Source organism: Tachypleus tridentatus, chromosome 1, assembly GCF_004210375.1.
Source record: "Tachypleus tridentatus isolate NWPU-2018 chromosome 1, ASM421037v1, whole genome shotgun sequence".
Taxonomy (NCBI): domain Eukaryota; kingdom Metazoa; phylum Arthropoda; class Merostomata; order Xiphosura; family Limulidae; genus Tachypleus; species Tachypleus tridentatus.
The window spans coordinates 134,989,751-135,014,385 of record NC_134825.1 but is presented as its reverse complement, the minus strand read 5'-3'; the positions used below and the strand labels follow the sequence as shown (position 1 = coordinate 135,014,385).

Genomic DNA, 24,635 nt, shown 5'->3' with positions numbered 1-24,635 from the left:
ATCTACTTCTATCCAGTTTTTCTGGATACCAGGCCATGTTGGTATTCGCGGGAACGAGCTTGCAGACACGACAGCTAAATCTATCTGCTCTGGCACTATCATCACTGTGCCTATTTTATACATGGACTATGGTCCTGTATTCAAGGCTTCGGCTCAGTGTTAGCTGGTGGTCAACTTGGAGTGAGCAACGCAACAACAAGCTTTTTCAAATAAAACCCTATATTGGACTTTGGCCATCCAGCTTCCATAAGGTTCGGAAGGAGGAGGTTGTTCTAACTAGACTATGCATTAGTCACAGTTTTTTAACTCATTGTTTTCTTTTATCTGGAACTGATGAACCAGTGTGTAGTTTGTGTAACACTCAGATCACTGTAAGCCACATTTTACTTTCTTGCCATCGTTACAACTCTCAACGACGGCACTATTTTAAACATGCTCTGTCCCAAAGTTTGTCCATAACATTGGACAGTGTTATTGGTGATGGTGGCACTGTCCACCTTGATAAAGTTTTAGTTTTTTAATGGCCATTGATCTTTTTAATGTCATTTAAGTGTTTGATATTTATTCATTACACCTATTTAATTGTGGTTCCCTTTTAAGAGTCACAATCTCTCTAGTTGAATTTGAAATTGGAAAATGGCCAGAACATTATATAACTTGACGCCAGGAGTGGAAAGGCTAACTTCAGGTGACTAATGCTGCTGTTTGAACTTTCCGTTTGAACTACCTGTTAGTCGTCCTGGCAAGTTGTTATTACCATTTTGCTTCATGTCTTTTAACACTTTTATTACTTTACTTTTTGGTACTGGCCATAATGACACATAACCTGGAACCAGGACTGGAAAGACCAACTTCAGGTGACTGACAGTGGTTCTTGTACATACCTGTTAGTCTTCCTGGCAGGTTATGATCATTACCATTATGCTACAGAAAGTCCTTTACAACTTTGTAGACTGGATGTCAACATTGGTTTTATGCCATTTTATGTTTTTTAATGCTATTTTGTTTTACCTTCATTTCCTTTTCTGTATTTTACTACATTTAATATATTTTTACATTTTACCAGATGTTTGGCACAGATAGCCTAGCTGCTTTGTGCCATAAAACACTAAATCAACCAACGAACCAATCATCATTAATTTTATCTGGTGAGCATAGTTTTGTGGCTGTGTTAATTTGGTTTCTTAATATGTTGAGTTTTTGTTTTGTTTCATGTGCAGTCTTAGGGAATGAATAATCTGGTATGGGTGATTTTTCTGTGGATTTTTGTTTTGAATTGTGTATCAGTTCTAGTGATCTTGAGGTTAAGAAATACTATTTGATTAGTTTTTTTTGTTCACAGGTGAACTTAATGTAGGAGTGTATCAAGTTAATGTGATTGAAAAAACTAATTGTGTGTTCTGTAGTTGTGAATCCAGCAATTGTTTCATTGGCATACAATGGTATGGGTATTAATACTTTTATTGATAAGGAGAGAACAACTTTTCAACCTTTCTAGGTCATCATAGTGGGTGTAAGTCTGAATTGATCACTTGAGATTCAATCTGTGTCATAAAAATGTTGTCTAGAACTGGTGACATGGGATTCCCCATACTTAAGCAATTTATTATAGTTAGTTTTGGTTATTGAACATAAAGTTAGTTTTGGTGGCAGTGAATTCTATAAGGGTTGCTAATTAGTTGCTAGGGGTATGGGTTTGGGTCTTGGATATAAAATTCTAAAGCTATCTTGCAGACTTTATTTGTTGGGACTTCTGTGAAGAAGGAGATTATATCAAACTTGGCCATTAAGGCTTTGATTTAGTTGATTAAGAATATATTTAAAGTTAAAAGGGTCTTTGAAAAAGTAGCCAGCTGATGTTACATATTTATGAAAATGCCCACTCTATATCAAATGAATAAAAGTGTTAACAATACCCATACCAGCTGTTCTGAGATACAGTTTGATGGATAATACTCAATACCAGTGTATTTTACATAATTTTCGGTTGTACATGTTAGTTAAAAAAGGATAATATTTGTGTGTGGTTTATCTCCAAACAACCATTATGAAGTAACCTGTTGACAGGGTTATTATAGATTTCAGTGGATGACCATGAGTTGAAACATAATAAATAGAGGTTTAAAATATTCATTTGTGGAAAATGTTGTTTAAAGTGTTTGGAAGACCTACAGTTACCAATTTTATTTTGCTGTTATACAGAGTATAAAACAAAAATATTTTCTTTATAGTTGAAAGGGTCATCTGTATATACTAAGCAAAGTGTTTGGAAAAAAGAAACACATGATAGTTTATCTGTCATTTCATATCTATTCCTTATAGGTTTCCACATTTTTTAATAAATCAGCACCAAATCTGACACAGTGATATAGGTTAAGATGGGGAAGGTCATGAAGAAGGTGGGAGTCAAATTTCCAATCTTTTATACCAGTAAACATTGGTATCTATGTGTACATGTTCCTTGTATGTTTCCACATTTCTTGATTAATCAAAATCAAACTTTCCACAGAGTTACAGGATGATGTGGAAGATCAGGAGGGGTGGGGGGGTTGAATCCCTACATCTAATTTCATATTGATAGAATTTTGGAAAACAGTACGTCTTACTTTTCAGCAGTATTACCTTTATGTATTCCTATTGCACTTTCAATGTTGATCATGTTAAGGAAGAAAAAGAAGCACAATTTCCCATCCATTGTCACAAGTGAATTTTTATTTCACACATTCAGTAGACAGGTACTCCAGCTAGTATAATATAAAAAGTATTTAAGAAAAAAATTAATTAATTAATGGAATATTTTGGGGATGGAGGAATTTGCTTATTTTAGTAGTGGATTTGTGATTTACAGTAACTGAAGCTTGTTCAGATGTAATATGTGTGTTGTTTCTCTTAATACTTCAGTATCATTCCTGTTCTAGGATCACACAGTGTGTGAAAAATTTATTACAGCTGATTCCAACTAACCCATCTGTTCTGGATGCTTTTGATTCTGTTTCTACAAAGGTAAATGGCTGTGTGTTATAAATTATTTGTATGTTAAAAATAATTTAATTGAAAATAACTTCAGACATGTGGTAAATTTGTACTGATGTGGCTATATGTTATGAAATCATGGTAAAACTGTATAATTTGGGATAGATAGGTGTATTAAAAGGGGGAGCTCTTGCCAGAAATAAAGTGATATTTTTGTGACTTAAGTACACAGTAAATACTGTTATAAAAAGTTGCATTCATTAGTTAAATTTTTCACAAACCTAAATATTAGTATGGCCATTTTCTTTACTTAATTGCATACCTAAGTGGTAATCTTGAGCATTGAACAATCTTTTCTTGATAATCAAGATTTCTTTTGAAAACGTGGTTATCAATAGCATTATTAAATAACTTTTTAAATATATAGACAGAAACTTGTTGTTGACATATTGTATTGGAAATCTGGTTTAGATAGGTGAAAATTAGGAAATACAAGCAATCACAAAAATAATCTCATTTCAACTCACTTTTCATTAACTCCTAGCTCCATGTATCCTTTATTGTGCGTGACACAAAGTTTTAGTGTTTTTACATTCACAATTTTATTGAACTACTTTTTGTTTATGTTATGATAATTAGAATAGTATAAAATCTTAGTTAATAATCCATATTTTAATAGTATGTAAGTTTCAAGTTCATAATTCTAAAAAGCAATGTTAAAAACATATCCTGAATTACATCTAGTATGACACAAGTGACACATTTTTCTCTTGACTTCTTCCTTTCATTGTTTGATCCACCACCCCTTGAGAAAGTACAAAATATAATGTAATATAATCACTATAAAATTGACATTGCTCAGGAAAACCATAATTTTTATAGCCTTCAATTTTTTTATTGGGTTACAGAGCTTTCAAATAGAAAATCATCCACCTGTCACAATCTCTCTATCAGAATTTGGTAATAGTTCTCTGTTACATCTAATTATATATTACTTGTAACCAATAGAAAGTCGTGGCTTTTATCTATCAAATAATGTATTGTATTACATTATGTTGTGTGTAGATAAGTGTCAATTTCACATATAATACAACTTTGGTTCCTATAGGAGTCGCAATAGTTAACTTGGATGAATTTGTGATAGCTCTTATTGCATGGTTAGACGGCCAGAAAAATTGTGGTTGTTAGAGAAAATTGTCTGCTTGTTGCATGTTATTATTTTATGTTCTTTGGTGAATTATTCAATTAAATAAAAATTGCTTAGTGCATTACTACAATTAGTATTAGAAAAAAAAGACTTAAGTTTCACCAACAATCCACAGCAAGAAAAAGAAGTTTAAGTAAGTACTTTATTTGTTGTTTTTCATATTTATTATTATGAAAATAACAAAAATCTAAAAGTAGGGTTAATTTTTAAGTTAGTTAAGATTAGATTAGGAAAGATAAATAATAATAAAAATGATGATAAAAATGATTAATAAGGCACACACATGAGTAACTTATGGTATCAAATTACATTCTCCACAAGCTACTACAATGTGATATTCCACATGCCTCAGGTAACTTATAACTTATATTGGCATTGATATCAGTTATACACAGTTCATATGGCAACAAAACAATGAAAATTAATTATGAATAGATACATAATGTTACAAACTTAAAGCTACTTAGAATAAACAAATGTAGTTTTATGTTACAATTTGAAGTCATTCTATTAGGTTGTCCATAAATAATTGTCGGAATTCTCACAACATTTTGAAACTGAATATTGAGTAACATATCATTGGTTAGTTGGCTTAATCCAGTATTTGTCACTTACAAGGTGCATTAATTGTTTGCTCTTTTAACCCTACTCAGAATAAATTTTGTAACCCACAAAGCAGCATGGACAAGAAGGACTTTTGTCTGATTTTCCTCTGTGACTTCAAACTTGGACAAAAAGCAACTGAAGCTACATGGGACATCAACCAGGCATCTGGCCATGGATCTGTTACTGAATGTACAGTTCAGCATTGGTTTCAAAGGTTTTGACATGGAGATGAAAGTCTTGAAGACCACGAAGATTGTGGAAGGGAGCCATTTTTAGATGAACATACATTAAGGGAAGCAGTTGAAACAGACCCTCGCACAACAGTATGCGAGCTCGCATAAAAGCTAGGCACAAGCATTGCCAACCACCTGAGTGCGATTGGAAAAATGAAAAAGATGGATATGTGGGTTCTGCATGAGCCAACTGAAGAGATCGACAAAATTGGCTTTGAGACTTGTTGAGGATGGTGCTCCAAAAATTAAATGAATTGGGAATTGAGGTTCTGTCTCATCCACCTTATTTCCCAGACCTTTCCCCTATAGATTTTTCAGTTTCTCAAGCACTTTGACTTTTTGAACAATAAATGCTTTCAAAGCCAGATAGCTGCAGAAGACACTTTCAGGGATTTCATTGATCATAGAGACTCTGATTCCTACAGCAGGGACATAGACAGCATCATTACACATTGGCAAAAGTGTGTTGAAGCAAATGGTGCTTACTTTGATTAAAGCATGTTTTACAACACTGGTTTATATATTTCCAAACTTTGCAGCTCAAAAACATTTATTTCTGGACAACCTACTAAAAAGAAAAAAGTGTAATTTGTATTTATGTCACTTTTTTTTGTGTGGTTACAAGTTAGGTCAAACTGACTGATTATATTTTGAGATAGGATAGAAAAAATGATGGATATAATGAAAAGTTTTAATGTAAAAAATGTAGGAAATATTTAGGTGGATTTAGGAGTTAAACAAAGGAAGTATGAGATTTTTTAGATGAAGTATTTTTAATCTTAACATGAAAATCACTTTGCACTCAGACTTTTTCAAATAAAATACTTAACATATAAATGGGCAAATTTTTATTTTATTTTATTGAAAATTTTTCATTAAAATACATTTTTTTTGTGTGAAAGACTTATAATGTTAACTGAAATATGCCAAACTTTTAAAGATATACACAATAAAGAAAGTTAGAAGTGTTAAATCTATAAATACTTTAAACAAATACGAAGAGGTTATGTAGTTGGTCAAGTTGATTGAGCCAGTGTTGAGAAAGTTAATAATTGTTTATGTTCTATTATTACTAATTGTGGCTAATACTGCAAAAAATTACACATCTGTTTAAACCTCTGCAGTTATGTTTTCAATCAATATTGTATTTGTAGTAACTTTTATAGAGAACTCATAGTTTCACCTGCACTCATAATTATAATAAAAGTATAACACTGCAGTTCCATAGTTTTTTGTAGCTTTTGTTTGATGTGTATAATTTTTTTTATTATTTACAGAAGGTGACAGATCTTCCTTCTCCTCCAGAACTCAGTGGAAAGAATAGTCCACGTGCTAGTCCAAAGAAGGCTCATTCTTCTGCTCTTCGTGCTAGTAAAGAAATATTAAAGAACTTATTAGATGTATCTGCACCAGAACTTACTCCTTTTAGATTGTTATATAATCTAGAGGTGAAATATGAAATATTTTTCATATAACATGCTTATGTTTGTTTTTATATTATATGATATAATTGTTGAAAGGTATGAAACATTGTGAAATAAGTTTTCTTAAAATTAGTCATGTACAAAATAATTGAAACACTCCAGTCTGTATCACATACTCTTAAAAGAAAATAATTTCTTCTAAAGCTTAATTTTAGAGAAATAAAATTTTATTTTGATTTTCTTGCATAGTTGATTGGTCATTTGGGTGGCCTTAATAAACTGTATCCAAATTTTTGTTTTGTAATTTGATTTATTACCTTTAATCATGAACCTTTTGAAGCACATTTAATAATGATGCAGATTAATTGTTATTGGAAGAAACTTTAAGCAATAGGTTTATTAAAAGCACCTTCAAGAGAATTATGTTCAAAATCAGAAATTTAAGTAATTTATAATATTAAAAATACTATTTATCTAAATATATCTTAAGTGTCATATTTGGAACATAATATGGTTTATAGCAAAATATAATTGTCAAATAATCCTCAGTTTTAATTTTATTAATTAATAGCTTTAATAGTATTATACTTATGCAATTTATAGTATTTTGTGTGGAAGGATTTTAAAGCTTTATGATGAAATGTAATTTTTCTTTTCAGGTTTTAAGTGGTAGACTTATCCCAACTACTTGTGATGCAACAACTTTGCAAAGTGCTCAAGTATTTTGTGAGAATTTCCTTAGAGATGGTGGTCTTCGATTAGTACTAAATCTTTTACAGCCGGATAGTTTGCTTCAAGAAGTGGATTACGATGTTAGACAAGGATGTTACTTCATTTCTGTTCAGATAGCACGGTACTATTTTCATCAGTAAATTCTCACATTTAAAATTTTTTCATGTAGTTTAAAAGTCTGTACTAATGTAATACTGCTGTGTCATAGGTTTTTAATTCTGGCACATTTCACAAAATTGGTTTTCAGATAAACTATACCAGTAATTTACAACACTTTTTACAAAACAGTACATGTATATATAACTTGTTATAATTTTCAAAGCTGTGTGTTTTTCTTATAGTAAAGCCATATCAGACTATCTGCTATGTCCTCTGAGGGGAATTGAACCCTTGGTTTTAGCTTTATAAATCCAAAGAATTACCACTGACCGAATGGGGGACTCTAGAATTAATTGTCTTTAAATTATATATGTAACGATGGTCAAACAGAATCTACAAAAAAATATGTTAAATGCATTTTCCTAAATTGTCACTGAAAAAAATTTATGGGAGAATTTTGTATAAGACATCAGTTTTAAAACTGGATTACTTTTTGCTGATGTTATGAAAATTCTTTATCAGATAACTTTTCTGATTACTTAATATATTTTGTTTATTCAAAATTTTTTACCTTAGATACCTTCTGTGTGGATATTCCACCATAACTTTAACAGAATCTGGTCTTCCAGTATCTGTTACCAAACCATCTACACCTAAAAAAACTGTGGAATTCTCTTTAACTTCTACTCTTCCTACATCATCAGCTGTGATTGGATTCAAAACATCTCAGTCAGTCAGAGCCATTCAAGTAAGTTTTTATAGAAACTAAATTAAAAAAAACATCTTTGTAATGCTATTTCTGAAATTTTAAAGTACGAAGCAAGAAACATATTTATGAGTTTTGTGGAGTAAACAATACTTACTGAAGTGATGCATTTGAAAAAATAAAAATAAAAAGTAGTTAATTGCTCTTTAGTGTAATGTGTGAAAAACCCTACTTTGTAGAAATTAACTATTTCTCATCCATAGAGGTCTTTTGAAGTATTCAGTGCAGAGTGTAAAATTTCAGAATAAATAGTAAATCCTTGTATTTCAAAAATTTTAATATTAAAATTTTTAAAATTAATATTTTCTCATTTTATAACATTTATTATGTGCAACTTGCAAAGAAAAAAAGTACAACTTTAATTTCTACACAGCTTCAAGGAGTCTCATTTACACATAATTCATTTATCAGTTTTCCTGTTTTACTTTTTGACTGCCCTAAAATATAGATATATATTTATTAAGAGGTTATTATCTTTTGAAAATATAATATTGCTGCATTTTGTTTCTTACATGATATTTGTGTCTGTAAATGATTTTATTACTACAATTGTTCATTTCTTCCCTTTTTTGATGCTTTAGTGTGTGATCTGATACATTTCTAATGAGAAACCACTTTGAAGATAGGTAAAGGAATCTTTGAAATATGATTGGATAAAAATCAGTGATGTCAAGAAATGATTGGATAAAAGTATATTAGAAATTATTTTCATGTACAGTAACTATATTTGTTTGAGCAGTAATTTGATCGTCTTTCATGGGTTTCACTTGGGAGTAGATCATGTGTAATGTAATTTCAATGGGTAACATGAAATATATGTTTGAGGAATGATTTACAATTTGCATGGCAGTATTATTAGTTAAATTTTATTGTTTTATTGCCCTTTCAACTTATACTGCTACATCCTATATGCAGTTCAGAATAAACAAGTCTGGTTTTCTGTGATAATTTGAAGGCATTCCAGAAAGAAAAAAAATGTTAATTCAATATAGATTTATTTAGTTTTTTTTTAATGATGGTCATTGAGAGGTTGGACATTTGGGCAGACCTTATGTAGATTTAGGGTGAAAAAACAGCTAAAATATAAAGTTTTACTGAAACAAAAAATCTTTGAAATTTATTTTGTCAGGTTTAATGATTGTGAAAATGAAATATAGAATTTTCATATTGAAAAGTATTTCTAATTTTAACATGAAAATCATTTTAAACTTGGAACATTTGATACTTGGTCTGTAAATATGTAGATAATTTTTAATGAAAATAATTTGACAGCATTTCTGATTTTTTTGTTCATATATGAGTAATACTGTTTACTGAAAGTCTACCAAATTGTGTGAGGACACAAGTTTTTGTGTCTTTTAAATGTTGCTTGTACAGATGTTGCTTTTGAAATGGCATTTTTATGGCTGAATGGGGAGTTCAAACAATGTTGAGTGATATTCTGCATCTTTGTTTGAAAGTTAAAAGACTATTCTCAAAAAATTGTTGGTACTGCAAGACAGCTTGGAAGTCATCATAGAGTCAATAGACTATATGTAGGGATGAGCAAGGCACTCAGTAGCATAATACAAATGCGTACACTAAAAACGTCAACAGCAACAGAGTTTTAATTTTAAAAGATGATTGACACACACTGTCATTTGTTTCTGTATCATCAAGCTGAGAAACCACCATTAAGATATCAAACCAGAAAGTGACCAATCCACAGAAATGTTCATTTTTTTTTTCTAGTGTCAGTCAAAATAAATCTACAAATACTTTATCTCTAATGTCATTGTTTAGTCATAATAACTAGAAATAATTAAAAAAACCCATAATTCTAATGTAAATTACATTATCATTACTCGTTGAAGTTAACTTTTTTACTGAAATACATGGTAAATAAAAATTACTAGCCAATAAGAGATTAACACTAGATGACTGTAATATGTAGCATACTCAGTGCTTTGTACACTGTACAATCAATGTTTTTAAGAAGTCGACCCTCATATTATGCATGAAGTGGAGGAGTAAAACATTTTATTACAAACATTCATAGAATACACCAATTTTCAGTCAACAGAGAAAATAATATGGGATGGAAATATCAAACACAATACAAACAAGAATATGGGGATAATATAAATTACTTTCAATATTAAAATTTAATGTCACACTGTAAAATGCATACTTTAATATTCCCACAGTTGGAAGTTGTTCATTCACAGTAGATGGTTTGCAGTTTATCATAATATTGTGGTCTTGTCAGTGTATCTAATGTAATGTAACTAAGACTGCTAGAGCTTTTGTACATGGAAAATCAAGTTAAGTCAAAACATGGTTTGCTTATTACAGACTTTCACTACTAGGTCGGGTTAATTGACTGACCTTGTAATGATTTTTTGCTTGTGCATTTTACAGAGTACTTTATATGTTAATTTTGAAAGTTATGTAAATATGACCCATGTTTAGCTGTGTCATGATTATATTCTTCTTTACATTTGTTTAGCACTGCCATCCCTACATTGTTTTACATGCATGAAATGTTTTAATTACTTGTTGGCATAACTCTGTGTATATTTCTGAGTGACACACCATTAATTTCATTGAAATAATTAACTGAGATCTGTTGTTAGGATGTCTGAAGCTAGTCAGTACTTGAACAGTTTTTAACGAGTTCATAAACCAACATTGAAATTACTTTTTAAGCTTTGTTAGTTGAGTGTAAGAACTTCAAAGTTGTTCCTAAAGTAGAAAAACTAAATGCAACCTAAAAAAGTGGAATTTGTTTCCCAACAAATGTCCGATAAAATCCTTAGGACTCTGATAAAAAAAAATGAAGAGATATTGCTTTAACAGAAACTAAGCTGTAAGATTTGCATTTAAAATTTACTGAGAATATTCGAAGTGTATTGTAGGACTGGTTGGATTTATACAGTTAGTAAAATAGTGAAAAGTTAGAAGTAAATAACAAGGTAAAATTGGGAGATAAACTAAATAACTTAGTTGAGAATAAAAACGGAAGTTCAGCCTTGAAGAATACATTTAGTACATTACTGTCTTAAATTTAAAGTAATTAGCCTGTTGAATAAGACTGTGTCACCTGAGCAAATGAAAATTTTAATTATAATTTTAAATGTTGTGGTTAATATTTTTTAAAAGACCATTTGATTGTATGAATAGAAATTATGGAATAAAACATACAGCTAGAACAGAAGTGCAAGTTTAGATCTGATTTAAAGTAATGTTCAGATAAAATAGTCACTTTCATTGAAAAACACTGGTAATAATGTGGTTAACAAGGCAGATAAAAGAAGTCAAGTCATAATTTTAGATAAAAGAGTTTACAAGGCCAAGATTTAAAGAGTTGTTAGAAGATGATTCTTATGAACAAGTTAAAGAAAAAGGGTGGGAGACTGTTTTGTTTAAACTATTTTTTTTTCTTTTAAGAGACAATGAATTCTGCTTCATCTACAGAAAAAATTCAGAAAATACACAAACACTAATGATTCCATTGAGAGTAAACTGAAATAAACTGAAAATCAAATTCTCAACTCAGAAGTATATTGTTTTAATGATAAAGCAACCACAAGTCGTAAAATTACAAGTGTTATATATGTTGGTCAAAAGACAAGAATCTTTCAAAAACAAATCACACTCAAATGAGCTGTTTTGTTTTTAGGGGTTGAGTAAAGCTGACCTCTTGACTATCTTGACCTGTATAATGAGAATAGCATGGGCTGCAGCAGCAGGGCAGTTACATTTGGCTGCAACCCCACTTCCTGCCAAAGAAAGTGGTGTCATGACAGGAAGAAAAAGTCGTCAAAGCAGCACAGGTATTAGGATAATATTGAAAGTCTCATTTAACTTGCTTAATATCTTAATGAAACTGTTTATTCTTCATTATATATATGTGTGTAATCGGGGTAGCTTGTGCTTTTGAGTCAACAATTTGTTAAAAATTATCCATATATTGCAAAACTGTAAGAATGTGTGGGTATTTATTTATTTGCAATTAGGTATTTTGTTATAAGAAATTATATTAAATAGTATTTATTGCCTTGAGAAGAATGTTTTTATTAGAAGATTTGCATTTTTAAATATTGTTCACAATTAGGTGTGGATACACACACAAACATACATGTATATATTTCTTCAACAGAGATGGTGAAACATGTTTATGATGTTGAATTTTGAGGTATGAAATACACATGTCTGTAATATCTGTTCTTTTAAATGTTCTCAGGTAGTACCAACAGCAATAGTAGTGATGGAGATGGTCAGTATCTTCATGCAGGTGTTTGTGTGCAGCATCACAGTGTGGGGTACAAGGATATTCTTCTGGCACGAGAATGTTTGGAATTCTTGGTGACCTGCATCCACCAACGACCAGAGAGTTTTGGCAAGTACTAGATTTGAAGATCTTCCTAATAATTAAATAATTTTCAGTTATGGTAGTGATGGTTAAATCTTACCTTTTTCTGAGAAAATATTTTCTTTTAAAAAAAAATAATATTAATAAAGTCAAATAAATGATTAATGGTTCAACTACCATCGTATAGATTTAGTTTCTGACTGTTTATATTGCCAACTGTCAAAATATAGGACATGTCTGATTTTCATATTCTGGAGAAAAAAAAAAAAAACTTCTAGTATCTTTATAGACTATTATTTAAGCATAGGTAACATTGGACATTTAAAAATGTTAAGTATACACAAATATTTATTTGTGAAATGCATTGTTTGAAATCACTGTACTTATCATTTAGGGTCTTTTCTACTTCTGTCTTTTTATTTTTCTTCTTCTTTTAGACTATTTTAGTATGTGTTTCCTCAGAATTTTAAAACAAAATACAAATTCTATGCATATAATTTCTTTAATAATTTCTTTTGAGAAGTTTGATTCCTCTTGGTGGATTCAGCAGATAGCTTGGTGTGTCTTTGCTCTAAGTAAACACACACACACACACACACACACACACACTTATGAGAAGAAAGATATGAAGTACTTTATTATTTATTCCATTAATTTTCCTATGGTCATGCTAAGAGAATACCCTCTTCATTGGCTGTCCTGGATCATTTTTTAATTATGCCTAAAGGAATTAAACTTTGGAATGATATAGTAGTATTCACCTAATAAAACTATAGTTAATACTCATTGTACATATACACACATACCCATATTATGATTGATACATATTCTTAGTATTATTTATTATCACCAGAAGGAAATTTGGAATTTTTTGTGTAATATTAATTCAAACTCTTATGACACTATTTCACTTATGGAATATAAAGTTTTAAGATATTTTGCACTGTAAGTAATACTCAGTGGAGTCTGTAAAACAATGAATGGACAATTACTTTGAATAGCTCTCTTCACAAAAATGTCTTGTGTGAATGACTTCATCATTGATATGTTGTTGGGCTCTCCAAGCCGTGATATTCGGTTACAAGCCCTAAAGCAGTTCCATAGACTTAGCCAAGTTCACATACCAATTCTTAAGGATGACTCATCCCCTCGTTACTTTCTACTGCATGTACTACTTCAAGCACATCTTCCGTTATGGATTTCATCCAGTAACACTCGAGGCACAAATCTAAGGTAAGATTTGAATGTTTTACAAATGATAATTTCCATATTTATATTGATATGTTGTTTAAATATTTTACTTCAAATACCTAAACTCTTTAAAAACAAATGTGGATTTTTTTATGCTCCTTTTGTCAAAAAAAGAACTTTTTAGTCCTGTGTTTGTATGTATTTTGAAATGTGTTTTGGGGGGTGAAGCACTAATAATACAGAGTTTACATTTTTAACTTTTTGTTGCTAATATTGTTATGTTAGTTTCCTTAACTAACTATTCTTGAGGATGGAAACAGTTGGTAATTTGAAAGTACAGAACTGTTGTGAACTTTGTTTGCTTTTCTGGTCTTTATGTATATATATATAAATAAAATTATTTATATTATTAATCTCTAGTTATAATAGTTTAAAACTTATGGTAAGAACACCAAAAAAGGATTGAGGATATCACATCTATCAAGCAAAATCAAAAGTGTTGAAGTTAAAAAAGTGGACTATTATGGAATATCAAAACAAGATTCTAGAGGTGAATGCTTAAAACTACAATATCCCACCTCTTATTGCCTTTTGCTGTTTGCAGCCAGCTGTGGGAAGGCAGTTACCCTTCAAGTAATTTATGTTTTAAAAGTAGAAACAGAACTCAAAATTTCTGCAGTATAGAACTCCCAAGCATCACCCTTATAAGGGGATTTCTGTCTATTGTTCTTAAAAATGCAAATAAGAAAACTTACTTGTAAATTGTGGAATATTTATTCAGATATAGCACAGGAAGCTAAGAGAGACCCAGTTACTTAAAATTGTTCTTTCTGGTCCTGGCATATTGAATAAAAAAACTTCTTTTATTTTAACTAAGGTGGTTATTCAAGGTCACCCTTAAAAACTAATGATCTTTAAGTAAGGAGTTTTCCATAACTGAAAACTTATTATTTAAAATAAACTTATATTTATTTTTAGTTGTTTATCTCTATATCCATTATTTTTAGTTTGTTTCTGAATAAGGAAACATTATCTACAAAAGAGATATTACTATTGCATACCATTCAAAATCTTTTCAGTTGTGATGTAATATTTCCTATTAACAATACACTTGAAATAACAGTATAGGTAGTAGAAAACTCAAAGTTGAAAACATTAAATTTCCTTATATCATCAAAAATTGTTAACTGAAGTATGCCTTTTACAAACTGAATGTTTATTTCTCAATAATTAGTGTAAAAATTGTTATTGTTTTTGCTATTTTCAGTTCCTTAGGATATATTGTATTTGGGGCAGTTATTTATTAAATCGAATCATCAGAATATCAGAATGTACAGTTAAATGAGTTGGGATTTACACTTTTTTAAAAAAATGAATATTCATAAAAACAGATACATATATTGGCCATATTTGAGGACAAAGTAGTACCTATTGGAATACCAACCATTTGTTTATAGACTTGTTGAATAAAAGTGATATAATTGTTATAAATACAGAAGTAAAGTATGTTTTTGCATTGAATCGTAGGAAAGGTTAATATATAATACACACTTCTGCATCCTTCAAGCTATTACACATGGTTATTAAATACTCTAAAAAGGTCTTTTAAATATCTTGTAGTATATAGTGTGGTCAATTCTTAAGTGGTGACAGAATTGAATGTTTTTAAAGAATCTACATTATTTAGATATTCTATAATTGGAATATTATTTTTTGTAATACAAAATTTTTTTCTGAAGTTTTTGGTAACAGTGTTTTTATATTTTCCAAAAAAATATCTAAAATTTTATTAAGTATAATGCAAAGAGATTTAGTAAAAATATTTAAATGATTGGTAATAAATCTAAATTTTACAGAATTCTTATGCAGTTTAGGGATGGTAAGTTATAATAGTTTGTGTATATATTCCATTTTTTGGTGTCTTTCTTTATATTATAATAATATCATCTTTCTTTTAAGTAGGTTTTGTACAAAGTGCTTGTGTTACTGCTTTCATTACTTAAAACTTGGGCTCATAAGATTTTACATACAAAGCCAACATTACACCTAACTTTATCAATGAGTGTAGTAATAGTTCATTATTATTTACTTTTTATTTCTAAATTTATTTATTTACATTAAAGGAAAATTATTTTGTTACCCTTTTCTCTTTTATCAAATTATGATTTCTTCTTTGCTGTATACTAACTAATATCCTGGCTAACTATTTATTGGTTTTTGATCTGGCTTCTCATATTCAAGAAATATTTACTTGTAACAATTCTAAATGTTTAACTTGTTCACTTGCCATAAATATTCAAAAATGTATGACAAAATACACCACTTTGTGAAATGGATAGCTATTTATCTTTAAACTTGTGGTGTATGTGGTCTTAAATATGTAGGGCAAACTTCTAATTTTTTACATCTTAGGGATTACCTAAATAGATCACAAAGTAAAAAAAGGGGTTTTCCTCATTGAATAGAAACAGATAATTTCAATAGACTCATTTATTGATGTTAGAATGACCATTTTAGAAAAAAAAAACTTAACACAAAGTTATTAATAGTGAGAGAAAAATATTTTAAAATAAAAACCCTTTATCCTTACAAACTGAACCAGGACTTTCAATATAAAAATGCTGAAACATTGAGTGTGCAAATATTTGTATAAAAAACTTTATTCCAAATTTGATATCTGTTATTTTAAGCACAATAAAAATAGTAGATAAAGCTAAAAGCAACAGTAAATGGATCGATTTCGAAAACTTTTGGAAAATCCTAGACACTGCTTTCAATAAATCTGATAATTTAATAAATTACATGATTAAACGTTTATTTGAATTAAAAAATATGAAAATTAGATGTTTTTCAAACAATGTGAAAATTTTTTATTTTAGTGATATTCCTGTAAAAGATTTAATTATTGATGATAAAAATTTTAATTAAAATGTAATAAAGTTCCAGATAACTTTTCAGAAAGCAAAAAAAGAAAAGTCTTGTTTTGTAATAGATTTTAAACATAAAATATATGATGATATATCCATACTGTACCTCAATTTACAAAAGCATTCAAAAAAATATTTTGCCTTTAAAATCATTACAACCTATATTCAGTTTCAAATATAACAAACTCTTTGGTCTTTTTTATTTTAATTATAAAAAAATTAATTGAAGAATTTAATCGTTTAGAAATGGATAATTTACCTTGTATTTGGAGTGATGGTGAATTTAAGGACACTTTTTAGAATCATATAGTAACAGGTAATTTAGAAGTATTAGGAGATTATGAATTAAAATTAACTTAAAAAATAGAATTAAGTTTTAAAAAAGGATAAACAAGTCTGATATCTTAAAGATAAATTTATTGTTACACCTATTGATAAAACTGGATGTAATTTTTGCTTTATGTATAAAAAAATTATATGCCCAAATTTTAATAAATGAAATAAATACCTCAAGTTTTTACAAACATTGCTTTAAAGAAAGGTAATATTATAACTAATATAAAGAAAAATATTAAAAAATGGAATGTGCTAATAAACTATTATAATTATCATTTTTATATACCATCCCTAAACTGCATAAAAATCATGTATAATATACATTTATTACTATTCCTTTAAATACTGTTTTCGAATTTGTTTCCATTTTACTTACTAAAATTTTAAATATTTTGTTTTAAAATTTAAAAACAGTTACCAAAAAATTAAGAACAATTGTTTTGGATTACGAAAAATAATTATAGAATATCTAAATAATGCAGGTTCATTATAAACAGCCATTTCTGTCACCACTTAAGAATCTACCACATTCACTACAATAGATTTAAAAGACCTTTTTAGAGTATTGAATAAACTTGTTTGGTAACTTTATGGATGTAGAGTAGGTATTACAAAATGTAACTTTTCTAAGATCCAGTGCAAAACATATCTTACTTTTGCATTTATAATAGTTATGTAACTTTTAATCAACTTGTCTATAAAAAAAATGGTGGGAATTCCAGTGTGTGCTAATTTCAAATATGTTGAATTTGTATCTGTTCTTCTATAATTTTTTTTAAATGCTTAAATCTCAATTCGTGTAACTGTACATTCTGATATACTGGTGATTTAATTTCAAGAAATAGCTTAAATTTCACCCCAAATACCATATAATCTAAGGAACTGACAATAGAAAAACACAGTAGCAGTTTTTATGCTAATTATATAGACATAGATATTTATTTTGTAGAAGGTAGAGCTCATTTGACCATCTTTGATGAAATAAAGAAATTTTAATTTTCTCATCTTTGACTTACCTACTCCCCATAGTGTTATTCCAAGTGTATTGTTAACAGGGATTATTATATCACAACTGTAATGATTTTGAATGGTTTGCAGTAGTAATAACTTGTTTATGGATAGTGTTTCCTTATATATAAATAAACGAAAACATGATGGATATAGATATATATACAACAATAAATTTTAAAGTAATAAGTTTTCAGTTGTGCAAAATGTACTTAGAGATCATAAGTGTATCAAGGGTTACTTTGAATAACTAACTTATTTAAAATAAACATTTGTTATTCAGTATCCAAGACTGGAAAAAAAACACCTTTAATCAGTTCGGTCTCTTTTAGCTTTCCTGTGCTGTACTTGAACAAACATTCCACAATTTATAAGCAAAATTTATTTTTTAATTTTTTTTTAAAGATCTTTATAATGATGATGGTTGGAGGGTTTATGCTGTAAAAAATTTGGGTTGTTCTGTTTCTATTTTTGAAACTTTAATAACTTTTAAATATTTGTCTGCTGAAATCTGCCTGGAAACAGCAAAATACAATAAGAAGTGAGATATTATGTGATTAAGCACTCTCCTCCCCACCCTTGTTTTAATTTTCTATGATGGTCAACTTGTTTAGCTTCAGCATTTTGGATTTTCATTTATAGATGAGTTATCCCCAGGTTGTTTACTGGGTGCTATTACCACAATCATTAATCCATTATAACTATCTATGACTAACCAAGAATGGAAATACATTGAATGACTATAAATTCTTTATTGTTTAATAGTGCTAATCTAAATTGCCTATTAGTTATAATTACAATTGATAATTATTGAGCTATTTATCTATCTATCTATATGTATATATTTGCATGTAACCCTTAAGGTTACTATAATAGCAGTATAAACTTAAATTTTTCGCAGACTTCTCAGCCAATGTCAAGAGTTTTTTGAACTTTGTTGCAAACTTCTGAATGGACTAAATGGTATGTAATTTTTATTGTGATTAGTAAGTGATAATTAGGTTAAAAATGACATGTAACTGTTACGACAAATAAAGAATCTTCTGAAGATATCTGTTGGTACTATCAGATTTCTTTTTCTTCTTCTTGACTGATCTTGCAATATTGTTTGCATATTTTGGAATAAAAATATGTATTTGCAATGATAAGAATTTTAAGTGCAATCTCAAATAAAAGTACATTAGTTTTTCTTTATTAACTACAATTCCCACGTAACAAATGCAAGCATTGTTCTTATATTTTGGTTCAACATATTTTTCATATATAAAACAATTAAGTTTATAATATTGTATTTCTTGAATTGTTTATAGGTTTATATCATCTTTATTAATCCACCCACAATGAGTACATCAGCATATGCATGCCACAAAAGTTTAGAGTTACATTCAAAATTTAAATAAACTTCCCTATTGTCAAAGTAATATGAATAAACTTAACATAAAAATAATGTGAGTAAATCAGTTTTAAATAATATGTAAGTTTGATGTTCTTAATTTTATAAGGAAATATTTTAAAAATCCTCAATCTCCCTTGATATGAAAATTGTGACATTTGTTCTTTAGACTTCTCCTTGTATGTAATTTATTTACCACTTCTCCAAGAAGAACAGAATTTAACATAAATTACTTATCAAAATAAAGATATTACTAAAACATAGTCAAATTTGATAGCTTTCAGTGTTATTACAGAGTCATAACTAGATAATCAGATCCACTTGCCTTGTTCACATATCAACTCCTCTATTCTGCAAATTACTAATAGCTCTCTCTCACATCTTTTACAATTAGTGGTCACTAGAAAAAAATGTGTAATTTAGATTTATTTTTTTGTTGTTCTTATGGTGATTACAAATTTAGTCAAATTGAGCATATATGTATTGAGGTAGGGTAGAGAAACAAAGACAGAAAATATAAAGATTTAGTGAAAACAAAACTTTTTATATTTATTTTGGAAATTTTATAGATTACATAAATTTGACAACTTTCAAATCAACCAGGTTATTTATAATCTTAATATGAAAATCTCTGCACTCAGAGAAGTCATCTCTTTGATTTCATATATTCCTGGATAAATTTTGAGTAAAAAAAATCTTATTTTTCATGTACAAGAGACATGATTTTTACTGAAATATTGCCATATTTTATAAGATACACAAAACATTTAAAGTTATAATATGGAAACCTTTGGTCACTTTTTTGGATCATTGTAATCCACTGTGCTTGTAGTGAGAGGTTTAATGATTGAAATGAGCTCATGGTAAGAAAAATATTTAACTGTTTTCCTTTTTTACATTTGAGGAATTATTAAAGAGAACAATATGATAAATTTCACATGCTCTCATTTATATATTTAAGTTTTAAAAGTAAGACTTTCAATTATTTGAATATATCCAAAGTTTGCAATTTATTTTTGATCATGCAAAAGGAAATAATATATATTTGTTTCCTTGAACATCTTACAATAATATTATTGTGAGAGAAAGGCAGAAATAAGGCTTCCTGAACATATGCAAACAAACACACACAAGATATAATAATATATATATATATATATATATATATAGATACAAGTACAGAGAGAGAGTAATATATACTTTTTAAGTCTGCTACAGTAAAAGTCAGTTAAAGTTTCTTGTTGTCTTTGATGATTTAATATTCATAATCTTAATTATTTTTGTCTGTTGAAATCATACCTATCATTACAGTTGACAAAGTCTCAAGATAAGTGGGATATTCATAAGATAAAAGGGAAATTCTGCAGTAAAGTACGATGAGTAATGAGATTTTCATGGTGTTAATGACATTTTATATTATGGTTTCCACATAAGTTGTAATAAAATCTGGGGTTTTAAATTCAGTATCATGTTCAACAGAAATAGCTTGGGAGTGATTTTAAGTTGAGTTCATAAAATATTAAACTACTGATCTTGGTGGTGGTGTTTTTTTTAATTAAATGAAAACATACATTACTATCTTTACACTGGTGTCCTCTTAAGTGTGACATACTTCAGTTTACAATATATTTACATGTAGAAGTATTTTAAATCAGATAATTCTAATACAATATTTTACCTCCTTTCACAAAAAAAGATTTTTTTATTTATACTGCACATTATTGGTACAAATATTAATTTGCTATGAGTCTAGATACTCCCACTTACCCTCGTGTATGCTAACTTGAGATATCTGCATACTAACTTGCAAATTACTATGAAATGACCTTCCACTAAAATGAAGTGCAACACTACCTACATCATAACTTGTGTCCTTTCTAATTGTGCAGCTGTTAACCACTTCTTGACAACCACTCTTTTTGAATAGATGAGTTTTTTGCTCGTAGTTTGATTAACTTTCTCACAAGTCACAAGTTTTTACTTTCTTCTTTTTGTACTTCAGTTCAATTGTTATTTATCATTTTCAGTCTTTTGCTGGATGGTTATGTTTTATTTTATTTTCTCTTCATTGTTAGAATTATGCACTCACAGTTTCGAGTTTGGAATGATCAGAAACAGTTTACAACTACAACTTTGGTCTTGCTGCAGTGGATTTACTGACCATGAGCTCCAATTATTGGCCCATGACATGATTGCTCTTATGAGTCAGGAGTTGATCAATTTCTGCAAGCTCATAACCAGCTGATAATTGTCTTTTCATTCCTACTCAGGGTTTGAATGATCAGGAAGATAGGATTCAGACAGTTTTTTTTTTCCCTTCTAATATGCTTCTCAGTTGTGTGTCATTTTGTGGGAATTTTTCAAACCTTTTTTCCCTTTTGTGGAATTAATTAATCAGATATGTTTTTTTCTGCCTTTATCTTCTGTTTCCTATGATTGCACTCTTTCTCTTCTCAAGGAAGAGCCTTTGGGTTATTTTTTAGAGTTTCTTTCTTACCTGAATGTTGGAGTTCATGGAAATAGTTTTGGAGAGCTGTTATAGAGGTTATTAATGCTGAACCCCATGCACTAGGAGTGATCTTGTTAAGTGGGTAGACGAATGGAAACTTTTTTAGGATCTCTTAGATGCTTTCTTACCCTTGTCATATCTTGACACTCAGGAGGTTTCAGGCATTAAATTCTTTCTCAGTCTTCTCTCTATTATCAACCTCTTGGTAATTTTTCCTATTCATCAAGCTCTACATCATTTCTTGAGGGATCTTTGGGGCTGATTCATAGTTGTCAACTCCAATAATCCTGTGGTGTTCTTCTACATAACATGGAGGGAAGGAACTCAGTCAAAAAACTCCTGTTTTCAAACAATGATTCTAATGCATTATGTCTACAGCCATCAGATCACTTTGTTGGCATGTCACATTTTGGATACACTCAGTCTGGTTGCAGATCAGTTATTTTGTCCCAACAAGATTCTCCCTACAGAGTGGTTTTTGGATCCTTACATTTTTCATATATTGTTGGTTTGTATGTCCCAGGACTGGATGCTTTTGCCATTCATCTCAATACACAACATCCCCAGTTTTGGTCTTTTGTTTTTCATTCTTTTGTGGGAGTAACAGATGCTCTTAATCAGGGTTGGACAGGTTGTTAGCTCTATGCTTGTCCTCTTTTTTTTTCTTTTTTTTCCCCAATAGTCGTTGCCATAATTCCATATGCTGTAAGTTGTTGGTTGATCAGCTTTATCACTGAGTTTTCCATGCTTTCAAAACTCAATTTCCAAATGCATATGCATGTTATTTTATGTGCTGTTCTGCAGGGCTGCTCATAGGTATACCTAGTGATCTTTTGCTTCATAAATATGTATGTCCCAGACTATACACTCTTGAACTCACATGAGTAAATTGGACAGGGAGTGCTGCTCATCCCTGATGATCTGTGGTTATTGATGCTCATCGTACTGTGGACTTGATGTATAATTTCAGACGTCACGAAATGTTGCATAATGTACTCTGTTAACATGATTGCTCTGATTTTTAGTATAGGGTATTATGATCACCTATCAAATTGTCTTTAGTGCTGCAGTCCTTCAGACTTTCCAACAGCTAATTCTGTTCTTCTTCTAATGGAGGATAGGAGTTTTTATTGCTTGCCAGTTCCTAGCTTCTGGGGTGGTAAACCATGGATACCTGTCCCCTGATTTTGAACAAAACCACTCAGTTGAGAATGGGGCAGTGAAATTCTGTCAGTGTAGATGGTATGAAACCATTCCTACTGTTGACTTGTTAGAGCTGGATGAGACATGAAAGAATTTCCATTGCTATCAGTTTTGACACCCATGTGGACCCTCAGTCTTCCTAACACTAGCCAGATACTAGTGTTTGGTGGATTTGGTGCTTGTTTTGTTGGAAATGCATGCTGGAAAAGTCGTTTGTTTGTACAGAAGCTTTCCTTCTATGCCAGTACTCATTTTTAAGGTGGAAAGTAGAGGATACTCTTTCTATTATAGATTTGATATACAATTTCAGATGCCACTAGGTGTTGGTTGAAGTCCAACTCCCATTTCCACTTTTTCATGCTCTAGATAGTCTACTCTGATGATGGGAGTGTGTCCTATTATTTACATAATTTTTCTTCCAGTCCATCCTTTGTCCCTGTTCATTTCATGACACATTACTCACAGGCAGTAAATATACCTGGGTCAAAAGTGGTGTGGTCTTCCATGGGTGTATTGTTTATAGTTTCTTCTCACACTCCATGGTTTACCTTTAAGTGCTTCCTAAAGGAGGATCATATTCTTACTGGCTGTCACCTTGTTTATTGTGGGATTTTAGCTTTTTGTAAGCAAAGGTAAGATACTGAATTGTAAATTAACATATATACTTAACCTCCTTCACATCTTCCACCCATCTTCCCACTTTTGGTGTGATATAATCAATCTTGAATTGCCTAACAGTTGCAAAATTAGAGAGCATCTTGTTATGATAGGGTAGTGTTGCATTCTTACTGTTGGAAAGTTACTGTATAGTCATTTGGATGTTAATATGCATATATCTCATATTAACATACGTGAGGGTAAGTGGGAGTGTCAAAGCTAGTGGAAGACAAAAAGTAGCATCAGTAGAAGACAGTATAAGTTAAAAAAAGCTTTTTGTGAAGAAGGTAAGTATCTATTTGGAATACATTTTATTTTAAGAAAACGTTTACTATATTTATTTTTCAAATTCAAATTTTTTGCATTATGGGATTATAATTATTTTTTGTAACAGTTAAATATTGATTCAGTTATTTCTTCATAAAATCAAAAAAGGACTTAAACTTTATAAAACAAAACATTAAACTCTTAATAGTAAGTTACTGTTTGATCAGCTGAATACTGAGTACATTTGTTTTGCTTCTACATTTTTATTAATTTGATTTGTTTAATTTTAATTCCACAAAATAAAAACAGTTATTATAACTAGATATATATACTCATATACTTCACAATTAAGGAATAATTAAACAATTATACTTCAGTTCAAAAGCAAATTTTATCTTTGATATGAGTTGAAAAACCTATTTGCTAAGTTTTTAGCCAGTTTTTCTGAGTGATAATTCAACAGTAGATATTTTTTAAAATGTAATAATAATGTTTTAAAAACATACTTTTTACTAACTTTCACTATAATTTATTTTTCAACCCAGCAACAGCACAACACACTCTTCACCTAAATCCTGTGCAGAGACTGGATGATGAAATATCTTGGCTGCAAGTTTTCACACCATCTGACACTACAAATCTGAAAGCTGCAGATAGTGCTCTGTTGGCTGGCCATCTTAACTTTCTAAGAACACTTCTCACTTGTGAAGGAATTGTCAAAAAAGATGTTGGTAGGATATAATTTTTGTT

At 29.7% G+C, this 24,635-nt stretch overlaps 1 protein-coding gene across 10 annotated transcripts in view; it reads left to right on the top strand.

The window, feature by feature from the left end:
* LOC143224859 (ubiquitin carboxyl-terminal hydrolase 24-like) overlaps positions 1-24,635 on the top strand; it is a 277,830-nt gene that overhangs the window by 159,392 nt on the left and 93,803 nt on the right. For all 10 annotated transcript variants that reach the window (XR_013013468.1, XM_076453271.1, XM_076453297.1 and 7 more), the window contains 9 exons: positions 2,919-3,003; positions 6,297-6,467; positions 7,103-7,296; positions 7,851-8,022; positions 11,702-11,855; positions 12,266-12,421; positions 13,396-13,627; positions 18,758-18,819; positions 24,431-24,616. Coding sequence is in view for 9 of the 10 variants with exons in the window: in XM_076453271.1 (XP_076309386.1) it covers positions 2,919-3,003; positions 6,297-6,467; positions 7,103-7,296; positions 7,851-8,022; positions 11,702-11,855; positions 12,266-12,421; positions 13,396-13,627; positions 18,758-18,819; positions 24,431-24,616 (1,412 nt within the window). In the remaining variant the exon portion in view is untranslated. The remainder of the gene's footprint in view (positions 1-2,918; positions 3,004-6,296; positions 6,468-7,102; positions 7,297-7,850; positions 8,023-11,701; positions 11,856-12,265; positions 12,422-13,395; positions 13,628-18,757; positions 18,820-24,430; positions 24,617-24,635) is intronic.